At 40.6% G+C, this 12832-nt stretch overlaps 1 protein-coding gene across 3 annotated transcripts in view; it reads right to left on the bottom strand.

The window, feature by feature from the left end:
• UTRN (utrophin) overlaps window positions 1-12832 on the bottom strand; it is a 521915-nt gene that overhangs the window by 444991 nt on the left and 64092 nt on the right. For all 3 annotated transcript variants that reach the window (XM_061624044.1, XM_061624041.1, XM_061624043.1), the window contains exon 3: window positions 3926-3987. In XM_061624044.1, the coding sequence (XP_061480028.1) occupies window positions 3926-3987 (62 nt within the window). The remainder of the gene's footprint in view (window positions 1-3925; window positions 3988-12832) is intronic.

The raw sequence follows: 12832 nt of genomic DNA, 5'->3' as shown, positions 1-12832 counted from the left end.
GAATAAATCGCTTTATGGAAATGTGATTCAGTTTCCTGTTAAACTCCACAGCCTTAGGGAACGCCTGGAACATGTCATGCCTCATATTTTATAGGACAGTTGGAAAGTAACTGGCCAAGAACAGATGGACATCAGGTAAGTGACTGATCTGGGGATGTCCAGGAATTACTACTTTTCCTTCCCTTGATACAGGAGTGCAGAAGCATTTCCAGATGATGGGCTGCATTATCTTCTGGACAATTATAGAATCATAGAATAGTAAAGTTGGAAGGGGCCTATAAGGCCATCCAGTCCAACCCCCTGCTCAATGCAGGAATCCAAATCAAAGCATTCCTGACAGAGGGCTGTCCAGCTGCCTCTTGAATGCCTCCAGTGTCGGAGAGCCCACTACCTCTCTAGGTAGTTGGACAACTTTCTGAGGGCCACGTGCTAGTGCAGGATGGAGCCAGAGGCAAAAGTGGATGGGGCAATTAATGTCAAATTTGCCATTGTGGATTAGGCTAGGTTCAACACACACTTCTCCAGCCTCCGTCCAGGCAACCAAGAGACATTATCAGAATTCAAGGACACATTCCATCCAGGCAAAAACACTCAAGGAAGGTACAAAGCAGGGCTAGCAGGCATGTATCTGGGGAGGGGGTGGCCTGGGGAGAGTCCCAAGGGCTTGGAAGGGTGCATTCAGCCTCTGAGCCTGAGGTTTCCCACCCCTGCCTTAATATGCCAACATCTCAGTGGACTATATCCACACACACATTTCACATGCTGATGACTTTTTCCTGCACTATAATGTTGCAAGTTTCATAGTAGTTGAATGAAGTGCTGTTTACCCCACTCACAGCTTAAGCCATGTTGCCAAACTTCAAAAGATAACTGAACGACTTGAAATACATACTGATGAAATTACAGACCATTACAATGTGGTCTGACAGCCTTGGACCACAAGAGGATGAAGAGCTGTCTCAGTAAGATTCAGATGCAAAAAAGACAGTTTGCTGTGTTACAGAAGGGAGAGACCAAGAGAGCCTGCTTACATCTTTCCTTGCCCAACTGCCACCTACCTGCCCTGCAGAGTAGGCCAGTTGGTCCCAGACTATCTGGGTATCACTGTCATGACCTCTCTCTCAGTTCACAGCCTCCCTCCCCCCCCCCCATGAAGAGGGTTTTCTTCACATGTTGTGCCTCAAATTTTGTATTAACTCACTGGTTAAAGCATGCGTTAACCTAGAAAGTGTTTGATGGTACATTACTGAAGTATATGCAAATTGATCTTGACCACAGCACTGAACAGAGTCCTTAAGGAAGGGAGACCTTTCAAATACATCTGCAGTAGATATCACATAGATCTAGTCCAGGGAACTGCAAATTATGGACAATCTCTTCTTTCGGTCTTGAAGGCAAAATGGCTTAGTCTTCTGTGCTGAATATCATTAATTTGATTACTTAGCTCAACAAGTGTCTGGTTTTTATGACAATAAACCCTCCATTATTTTTTTCCTTATAGAAAATAGAACCGCAGCACAAATACCAAAGCAATTTTGCATATAATTAATGATACAAAGTGGTGACAGTTCTTCGATGCACAAAACCATTTGAAATATGTGCCCAATTGTTTTAAGTGAAGTGGAAGCCACTTGTGAAGTGGCTTCTGCTATTACGATGTCTATAAAACTGTTAGAATTAAAGATGTTCTCCATTTCCCTCTAAATTAAGTTGTTTTATATAAAAATTACAACATAAACCTATTTTCTTTTAATGTGCACATTCAGAAGGTGCACAATGAATGCGTACTTAACATTCAAAAGCAATTAAAACATTCAGGAACTAAATTATAATGCTTTAACAAAGTCCTCGTGATTCACATCCATAACTTTATACCTCTGTTAACAAAAGCAACAAATACATGCACAGACTCACTCACTTCTTGGTATTTCTCTATCATCAGTCTCCTAATGATTCCCGCACTGAAAGTTCAGACTACAATCCAGAGCGGATTGCACTGTCCCACTGACAAAGAGCCACCAGCTGCTACAGCTCCATATAAAAAAAAGTCCCCCAACCCACAAATGCATGCAATAAAACTCTTTGCATCTGCCTCAACTGTAGAGAGTGATTTCCAGTGAAACAGCAGTGGGGTAGAGGAGATTCATAACACCTTCCCTCCTCCCTACCCCTTTGCTAATACAACCCCTAACCAAAAAAAAGGCATTTTCTTCCCATATCTGGAAACACTTCTCTAGAAAAGCAGACTGGTGAAATGGTATGTGGTGGGAACGGTTAAGCACATACAGGCCTGGTTCAGACAATCACCTAACCGCAGTTTAAAATTAACATGCATAGGCAACATCTACTCTTGGTGTCCTTCACTCTCCATTTGCATACCCTTGCATGAGACAAAACACTGTTGTTTTCATTTTAAAATAAACCATATACATAACACAGAACTACAGTTTTGTCTCTAGTGAAAACAGAAGGTTTGCCTTTATTTTCTTTTTTCACTTGTGAAGAGTAAAGGAGAATGCATGAGCCGAAGGTTAGCCAGGGCTAAACCAGTGAACAACCTTTGGCACTCCAGATGCTGTCAGTTTACAAGTCCCAACATCCTGACCATTGGCCATGCTGGCTGGAAGTTGGGAGTCCAACATGTGGAGGATCATAGATTGCCCATTTTCTTATTTTTTTTATTTAGACCATTTATATACCGCTTATATTTAATTAAAACTCTAAGCGGTGTACAAAAAGTCAAAACATTTTAAAACAGCAAAGAACAATCAATAAAATACAATTAACTGAACAAAACATCCTCTTCAGTATCAATACAAACATTGCATATAAAAATTAAGTACAAAAATACAAGGAAAAAATCGTAATATACACAATAGACTAAACAGAATATTCCCTAAGTTTCAAGGGGAAAAACAAGTTAAGACAAGCTTATTTTTAAACATAATAGATTAAACAAATCAGCTCATTTCTTAATCACAGTATAATAAAAAGCAAAACAATTAAAACAGCCAGCCCTCTTTAAACAGAATTTTGTTTAACTACAGTTGGGGGGGGGAACCGTTTAGTTGAAAACAATTACAAACGTTAAAAAGACAATTAAAACAGTAGTAAACTAAAAGATTCACTAATCCCTACTCTGTTAAGAAATACGGCTTTTTTATTCTAAAATACAATCCAATATATTTTAGTGAAGGGGGAAATAGTCAAACAAGAAAGCTAAAATGTGAGTTCTATGGACTATTCTAGAGTACAGTACGGCCCCACTCATCTGGCGGGTTAGGTTCCAGACCCCCGGCCAAAAGTGAAAAGCACCGAAAAATGGAACACCAACAATAAAATGGTGCCCGACACCCGAAAAACATCAAAAAAGTGCAACAAGCACCGTATGAGTGGGGCCCTACTGTAATTGAAAACCGCCGTATTAGCGGAACGCCGAGAAACACAACACCAAAAAGCGGGGCCCTACTGTATAACTGTCAACCAGCTTATACAACTCAGAAACAGGCAGTCATACCTGATCAGAATGGGAGTTCACTGAATGTTTTCATAAAACTGAATTGTGATAAAGCCTACAGAAGGGTAGTCTTCAAAATCCATTTTAATGCACTCAGGATATTGTATGGAGAATCTAATTATAATGTGACATCAAATTCTTCAGATACTGCTATGGACAAAACTGTGGCTTGTGACATATGAATGAATTAAGAACACTTTTGTTGCTCTTGTATGATGCCTCTTCAGTGGGAAAGGGAGAAAACACTATAAGGCAGCCTTCCCCAACCTGGTGCCCTTCAAATGCTTTGAACTATAGCTGTGTTGGCTGGCAGTGGGTCCAAAACATCTTGAGGGTACCAGTTTGCTGATGATCTGAAAAGACTATTCATTGTAACCCATGTACTGACTTATTTTAAGTCACCCTTACCTTAGAAAAGCGAGCATTTATCCATTTTGTGAAAGTTTTCTTTTGTACATCATTGTGTTCATCTAGAAATGAAAGAAATAAAGAAGTTAAATGTGAAACGTGCTAAACATATTTATTTACATATTTATAATCTGCATTCAAAAGTATATTCCATGGTGGAATACAACATATAAAAATAAAATCAGTGAAAAAATCATAAAAACATAATTAAAAACATCAAAAATCCATCAATAAATAGATTGATTAAAAAGAGAAATGTCACTCATTAAGTCAGTGTTATTTTGTGGAACTGCCCTCAATGGGAAGAAAAAGCTGATTCCAACCCCACTTGGGATTGAAAGGTTGGGAGAACACCTCAGGAATGCTTTTCAGGGCATAGGATCATCTTTTAAAATTCTAGAGTGATAAATATGGAGACAAATCTGAACATGCACCATTCTTATTTATTTGTTTTTATTTAGCAAGGTTTATCACTTAATAAACTCTAAGTGGTTTACATAAAACATTTTTAAAAATCAAGAGAAATGGTGATAAAACAGTCATTAAAATAGGTGACACAATAACATTATCAAAATATAGATAAAATCAATAGTTTTAAACACAAATATACATAACAGAGTACTATGTTCAGACAGGCTAGCTTGAACAAAAAGGTTTTTAGCAGGTGTCAAAAACAATGAAGGCATCTGCCTAATATTAATAAGCAGGGAATCCCAGAGAATAGGTCCTGCCACATTAAACAGACTGATTCTTTGCAAGTGCAGAATGAACATTATACGGCACTTGTAAAAGTGCCAGTTCTGCAATCAAGGTGATCCTTCCAAGTAAACTGGTCCTAAACTGTTAAGGTGTTATATACACTTGGTTAGCAAAATGCAGAAAAAGTAATTTTTGATGAGAATTAGCCTGTTCTTTCTTTCAGAAACTAAGCGTTCAGCAGTTCTCAAAAAGGAATTGTCAAAGTCCTCTCTGAAGAAGCTAGAAAGGGAGATTTACAGTTTCCCCAATCTACACAATTACTGAAAGGCAGCAATATTAGGCCAGTGTATATGCCAGTCATAACTATAATACAGTGAGGCTGCACAAGCATGTATTCCCTCTTTAGTCAATTCTCTCCCATTTTAACCATGGATCCATGTTATGCCAGGACAATAATCATAGTTAATGAAAATGAGTATGTTGTTCTAAAGTATCATTTATAGCCTGATTCAAAATCTAGGTAACAAGGGTAGCCTAGTTATTGGCTCTCTTTGGAATACCACACACAGTTTTGTTTGCCCCTTTTAGAACTGGAAGACTACCAAAAAAGGGCAACTGTAAAAATTGAGGGGTTCTATTCAAGGAAAGGCTAAAGCAGATATACTTTCTTACTTTATAAAAATGAGATGGAGGACATTATAAACCTCTATCAAGTTATGAATGGCTCCACTGTACGCATCATTTTTGTGCCAATCAAGATCTGGTACAGCAACTTAGAATGAGTGGGTTGTGCCCTGGGAGTGTGGTCTTTGTCTTTGGAAGGAGTTCTTATCTCTTTCTAATTATATTTCCTTCTCCTGAGACTGTGTCAGAGGGAAAGGTATGGTAAACCCTAATTAGCTCTTTAGATTTGCTGCAGCCGCCTTATAATAAAATAGGTGGGAAGCTGCTTTTGTGTGGAGCTTTGAGAGCTACGCAAGACTGCGTATAGTTACTCAGTGCTCTTGTTCACAACATCACTTCAAAATAATAAAATAACTTTACTATTGTTCAGAAACCATCTTGCTCAGTCATGGGAAGTGCCAAAGCTCAGTGGTAAAGCATCAGAGCTTTGCAAAGCAGAAGTCTCAAACTGAACCGCAGCATCTCCAGGGAGGGCTGGGAGAGCCTTGCCTAAAAAACTGAAGACCTGCTACCAATCAGTGCAGACAATACTGAACTAGATGGAACAATGGCCTGACTCAGTATAAGGCAGCATCCTATCTTCCTATTACATCACATGTTCTTGACGTTTAAAAAGTTCTACTTCAAGGTTTAACAGATCTTAACTCAAATTGGAGAGCAGACATGGATGTTCTGTTGGAAAGTCCTGCAGGGTTTTATTTTAAATAGGTGCCAGCCTGCGGGAAAATAATTTTTCTTGTATATTTGGTCAGACAGAATCTGTGACGGATAACTAGCAATGAAACTATCCTCTGCAACCACAGGTATGATTTTTCTCACTGTTTAAAACAATCACCCCAAATATTCATCAACTGTGTGAGTTTAAAAAATAAAATTTGCATGGAATGCAAAATTTGCATCTAAGCATGGACACATTACAGCAGGCACCATCACAGAAGTGCACTCTCTCCTGTAAGAAAGAAGAGGATGGAATACCTCTTCAAAATTATGGCTACCATTAGCAGTTTTTGTAAGTAGATACTAAAATAATGTTTATAATACTAACTAGTATTATAAATACTTTACCTAAAACAAAATTTATTTTAAATAAAAATATTTTCACTGACCAAATAAAAACAGTGCAGTCCTAATTCCTTAGTAATCCTTTGCAACTGCATCAAGATAAAACATTAAAAAGTTATCTTCATTTTGTAATACCCAAACCAGCAGGGTTATTCTTCTTTATGAATTTAATTTTTTTCATTTACCCACAAAACCTTTTTTCCTTTCACTAGTATGTACTTATGTACTTATTTATTATTTATGTAAAATACTTATTTACCGCTTAATCATTTGCATCTAAGCAGTGTACATAAAAACAAACCATACATGAAACCATAAAATAATCATAAAACCAAACATTACAATTGTTGCAATTTCTCTTTCACTTTGGTGTAATATAGTTATTGTTCTGATATCTCTAAAGGTCTTCTTCATTTTACTACACAGAATTTTATACTAACACTACAGAGGATATGGCAGAGCAGCAGTTCTTGCTGAAAAGATGTGCTGGGAATGTTTCAGATGTTTAAACTGCTTTTGGCATCACCCATTACACCAAGTGACAAAAAGGTCAACATTCTTTTGAATTAGTTCTTAAAACTGACCTTCCTTAAATTGCTGAAAATGAAATTTTTACAGACAGGAATTTAGAAATAAAAGGAGGAATTAGCCTGTGGGTTTTCAATTAAGCACTAAGAATGTCGCAGTTTACAAACTTGCATTTGCCTGCCTTTGGGGATTATACTACTGTGGATACCTCAGACTTCTCCATAAGTCTCCCAGTAGGAGCATGAGAATAGAAAGAGAAACAATATTTGTTGTTAAAACATTTCTGTTTTGTCTTGCCATTTAAAAAAATACATAATTTTTAAATTAAAAAGCAGAGTAAAAGTAAATCAGCAACAATCCATCAAAGTTTGTTGTAAACTGCTCAGATATGTTGTAACCGCCCAGATAGCTTTGGCTATGTGGTGGTATACAAATGCAATAAATACATACATAAAATAAAGTGTCATTAACAGCAGCCAATAAATATAAAACCACACAAGAGCCATAATTCAGTTCCAACATCCTGATGGAACAATATTGCATGTCAAGTAAACAACAACAAATGGGGCAAGAGGTGCATATCCCTTGGCAGAGAGTTCCACTCTGCTGGCATGAGAATTGAGAAGTCCCTAACTCATGTAGCCACCCACTACAGGCCACACAGAGCAGGCACTGAGAAGACCTTAATGTGTAGGTAGACCTATATAGGAGAAGGAAGTCTCAGACAAATAGTTTAGGGCAGGAGTTCCTAAACGGTGGTCTGCAGACAGTGGTGTGCATGTCTGTAAAATACAATTAAAATCATATAGCATCTAATACAGCTCATTACAATTGCTGCAGCAGAAAGAGAAATCATTAAGTGGTCAACCAAGACCCTCAGCAAAGTGGTCTGTGGGGGCAAAAAGTTTAGGAACCTCTGGTTTAGGACAATTGCATTCAGTGTCTACCTTATCTAAAGGGGAAAGCTGAGTGTATTTATAGCAACTTTGTATTTAAGCACTTACCTAGTAGCCATATATGATAAAGAAATGCATGCAGGCAAGTGAGTGGGCTGGAAAGTTCTGTCCTTCCCCTGCATCAAACACAGACACCAAGTGGGGTGCCAGAGGAGGAACAGAGCTTTCTAATAACATAAGAACAGCCTGCTGGATCAGGCCAATGGACCATCTAGTCCAGCATCCTGGTTCTCACAGTGTCCGATCAGATGCCTATGGGAAGCCTGCAAGCCCTCTCCTCTGCCAGTTTCCAGCAGGTGAGTAAAACAAAAACTGCAGGCAAATAACTTTTGGGATCTTATTTACAACGCTGATTATATCACAAGCTTTTTGACTCTGAGTCTAGTATACATCATGACTGTAAATCAGCATTGTTTGTGATATAATGCTCAAACCTTGAATTGGGCCCCATTCTCCATTTACAAGAATTAAATCAAACACTAAAGATCTGACCTTCACATAGTTTTCTTCTTCTTCTTCATGTAATTAATATACATCTTATATTTCTGGAAACAACAAGCTCTTTTTGCACAAGTATGACAGAGGAGGTAGGCTAAGAAGACAGTATATGTGATTGAAGTCTCCAGTTTTTTTTGGTGGTGGTGGTTGCTGTTGTTGTTAAGTAGGTTCTGTGCTATACAAATGCATACTGCACATTAGCAGGAAACTAGAGAAAGCTGAAAAAGGAACAACTTATGACAAGCCCCCCTCTTCATATCCTGCCCCATACTGCAGAGGCGTTTTACTCTTTGACATTTGAACAAGTTATTAGATCATGGTATGGTCCTGTTTTCTAATTAAACTTCCATTAACCTCAATTGATTAGTTGTCAATTCAGCCAATTAACCTGTGTACTGAGCTCCCTGCTTGATTAACTATCATGGTTTGGGAATTGTAAATTCTGCTCTGCCTACTGAAGCTATGGCTGGATCCAAAGATGTTTTTTCACATGTAGAAGATCACTTGAGGTCATGGAAGGGCTATTTTACCCTTCACATAAAAACACTATGAGAAAAGTGAAAATAAATCCAAAGGCTGTTGCTCTACTTACAACAGCACACCACCATACTGCAAATCACCATGTAAGTTGTTCTGGTAGAACAGTGTTGAGCAAGTGTTTGCAGAACATTGTTGATATCTGTTTCCCTTTGCTTATGGTCCTTTGGATTCAGCTGTTTTTGCAGTGCATTGCAATACATGTTTATTCAATGAAAACAATCTCAAAACGATAAAACATCAAAATCTTTAAGATAGTCCTATTCCAACTGTGTAGGACAACTCTTCATTTAGTGACAGACTACAGGCAGGTGGATATCGGGTAAATCAGCAGATGAGGGAGAACATTTCTTTGGAGGGAAAATAATCCTGAATCTAAGTATGTCAGGACTTCAACAAGAGATTTCATCAGCATGTCATTCAAACTGGATACACACATTTCAATCTGTGTTGTATTAAATGCTCATGGAGAATTATAGGAAAGCTGAATAAACATCACTCAACTCTCAGCAGGATTTTGTTCAGCATGTAACACAGTTCACATTTTAACCATATTAAATACACACACATGAAGATATGTATATCCATAACCCTTTCTCTGTACCCATTGCCTCTTCACACTCCACCATCTCCAACAGACTCAAGCTTTCACAAAATACTCTTCTATGCACATAACTTGCACAATCATTCATGTATCACTCACTCACAATGTCTGCAATCTTTTTGAGACTACATTACTCCTCTCTCTGATAAACCTCTTCCACACCAACAGCACATAAACCTGTCTGTTCTGAGGAAGCATCAACATTTCAATCTTGCTATTTTGATTGCTTTTCTTGTACTTGCAACTTTAATGTTGGGGGATACAAGCAACAAGACTATGTTACACCACAACTATCTCTTCTGCCACAACACTTGCCAGAGTAGTGGGTCCATCAAACTGGCCTAAACCCAAAAATCTAAACTGATGGCTATAGATTAAGTTTCTCAATCAACACAAATCAGACAACATATCTCATGAACAGATTTAAATGGAAATGGACTGCCCTCAAGTCAATTCCAGCTTATGGCTACCCTATGAATAGGGTTTTCATGGTAAGCAGTATTCAGAGGGGGTTTACCATTGCCTTCCCAGCTGGCCAGGGCATGCTCAGCTTGCCACAGCTGCACAGGCCAGCCTCTTCCTTGTCCGCAACTGCCACCTGGGGGGCAACTGGGCTCCTTGGGACTACGCAGCTTGCCCAAGGCAGGGCACATAACCCCTGAGACACTCACTGTGGGGTGATCTTTAGCTGGCCCTTTACACCCAGGAAACCCAAGCTGGGATTTGAACTCACAGACTCTGGACTCTTAGGCTAAACTGGCTAAGTCAGCCTATTAAGAATGGATATAGTGTAGTGGTGAAAAGACTGAAGCTCCTATGTCACTTCTGCCATTAACTCACTTAACTACATATCCTGAATGGGAAACCTGTGGCTCTCCAGATATTGTTCAACTCCAACATCCATCCACATGGCCAATGGTCAGGAATTATGGGAGCTGTAGACCAACACTGGGAGGGTCATGAATTCCCCTTCCCTGCCTCAGAAGCAAGCTACTGTCTCTCAGGCTCCACCCACAATATGAGGCTGATAATACTATCTCTCTATCTTATTTATTTATGTTATTAAATGTATATCCTGCCCTTCCTCCTAGAAGCAGCCCAGGTAGCAAGCAAAAACACTAAAAACACTCTAAAACATCTTAAAAACAAAAGACTAAAACAAAATATCTTTAAAATCTTCTTTTTAAAAAGCTTTAAAAACATCTAAAAGGATAATTCCAACACAAACACAGACTGGGATTAGGTATCTACTTAAAAGGTTTGTTGAAAGAGAAAAGTCTTCAGTACACACCAAAAAGATAATGAAGATGGTGTCTGTCTAATATTTAAGGGGAGGGAATTTCAAAGGGTAGGTGCCACAACGCAAAAGGTTCATTTATTATATTGTACAGAACGGACCTCCTCATAAGATGGTATCAGCAGGAGGCCCTCACCTGCAGAGTGCAGTGATCAACTAGGTATATAAGGGATAAGACAATATTTCAGGTATCCTGGTCCCAAGCTGTATAGGCCTTTGTACACCAAAACCAGAACTTTGAACTTGGCCTGGTAGCTAATGGGCACCCACTGCAATTCTTTCAGCAGCGTGGTAACATGTTGGTGATATCCTGCCCTAATGAGCAGTCGCGCCTGGATGAGGCCTCAGCTCCCATTCTTGAGGCCATGTGTCCGCCGGGTTTCCGTTATGCACAACAACCGAGGGTGGGAAGGCGGGGAGGGGTGTGGCAGTCATCTATCGGGAGTCTCTAGTTTTTACCAGACCTCCTCTTTATAGGACTAAGTTTGTTGACTGCATGTACTGGAGGTTGGGCCCGAAGGGCAGTTTGGGGATCCTGCTTGTGTACCGCCCACCCCGCTGCACAGCAGACTCCCTGGCCGAGGTGCTAGAGGTGGTCTCGGCTGTACGTGCGTTGTCCCCAGAGCTGTTAATTCTCGGGGACTTCAACGTACATGCTGAGGCCACTCTCGTAGGAGCCCCTCGGGATGTCCTGGAAACCATGGCTTCCTGGGAACTGCACCTTAGTAATATTGGGCCCACCCATGTAGCCGGTCATGCTCTCGACCTTATATTTGTCCTGGGAGGGGAGGGAAGTGTTCTGAAGTTGGGGGTGGCTTCTTCCACCCCTGTGTCACGGTCAGACCACTATCTGGTAAATATAGACTTCTCGATACCACACACCCTCCGTAGGGGAAAAGGACCTATTAGAATGGTCCGCCCCAGACGCCTAATGGATCCAGAAGGATTCCTGACTGCGCTTGGGGAATTGGAACCTGCTGAAGGCCGCACGGTCGATACCCTGGTGATGGAGTGGAATGAGGGGATCACCAGGGCTCTGGACCGCGTGGCACCGAAACGTCCTCTCCCCCTGAATAGAACTCAGTTAGCACCATGGTATACTCCACGGTTGCAAAATCTGAGACAGGAGGTGAGACGACTAGAACGCCGGTGGCGGAAATCCCGTTCCGAAGATGTCCGGACACAGGTTAGAGCAGCAGTAACTGCCTACCAAGTGGCAATAAAGGCAGAAAAGAAGAGGTTCTTTGCTGCCTCTATTGCGTCCGCAGAGTGCTGTCCCAGGAGGTTGTTCCAAGTGGTCCGAAGCCTGGTCGGTCCAGTTGCTCAGGAACCCTTGGAACAGTCTAAGGCCTCCTGTGACAAATTAGCAAAGCACTTTGCCGACAAAATCGAACATTTACGGAGCTCGATTCCGTACGCCGTGGATACAGTAAATGAAACAGAGTTGGCCAGTTGCAACCCGGTCAAATGGAATCGGTTTCGACCTCTTCCTTCTGAGGATGTGGACAAGGTGCTCTCGACTGTGAAGCCTACCACCTGTCTAACTGATCCTTGCCCATCGTGGCTCCTTGTGAGCTGCAAAGAGAAATTGGGCGAGGGGATTAAGGCGGTGGTCAATGCATCCTTGGAGGAGGGTGTAATGCCATTAGCACTCAAGGAGGCAATTGTAAAGCCCATCTTAAAGAAGTCCTCCTTGGATCCCCAAATTTTGAATAACTTTCGCCCAATTTCGAACCTACCTTTCCTGGGCAAGATCATTGAGCGAGTGGTGGCTAATCAGTTGTCGACACACTTGGATGAAACGGATTATTTGGATCCATACCAATCGGGTTTCAGGACTGGACATGGAACTGAAACAGCATTGGTCGCTCTGGTTGATGATATGAGGAGGGCATTAGATAGGGGAGAATTCACCTTTCTTGTCCTCCTCGATCTCTCAGCGGCTTTTGATACTGTCGACCATAGTATGCTTTTACATCGCCTGGAGGAATCGGGAATAGGAGGCACTGTACTACGGTGGTTCCATTCCTTTCTTTCCGACA

Source organism: Rhineura floridana, chromosome 4 (assembly GCF_030035675.1).
Source record: "Rhineura floridana isolate rRhiFlo1 chromosome 4, rRhiFlo1.hap2, whole genome shotgun sequence".
NCBI classification, from domain to species: domain Eukaryota; kingdom Metazoa; phylum Chordata; class Lepidosauria; order Squamata; family Rhineuridae; genus Rhineura; species Rhineura floridana.
The sequence above is the reverse complement of the archived record's forward strand: the minus strand, read 5'-3'. Positions and strand labels throughout refer to the sequence as shown.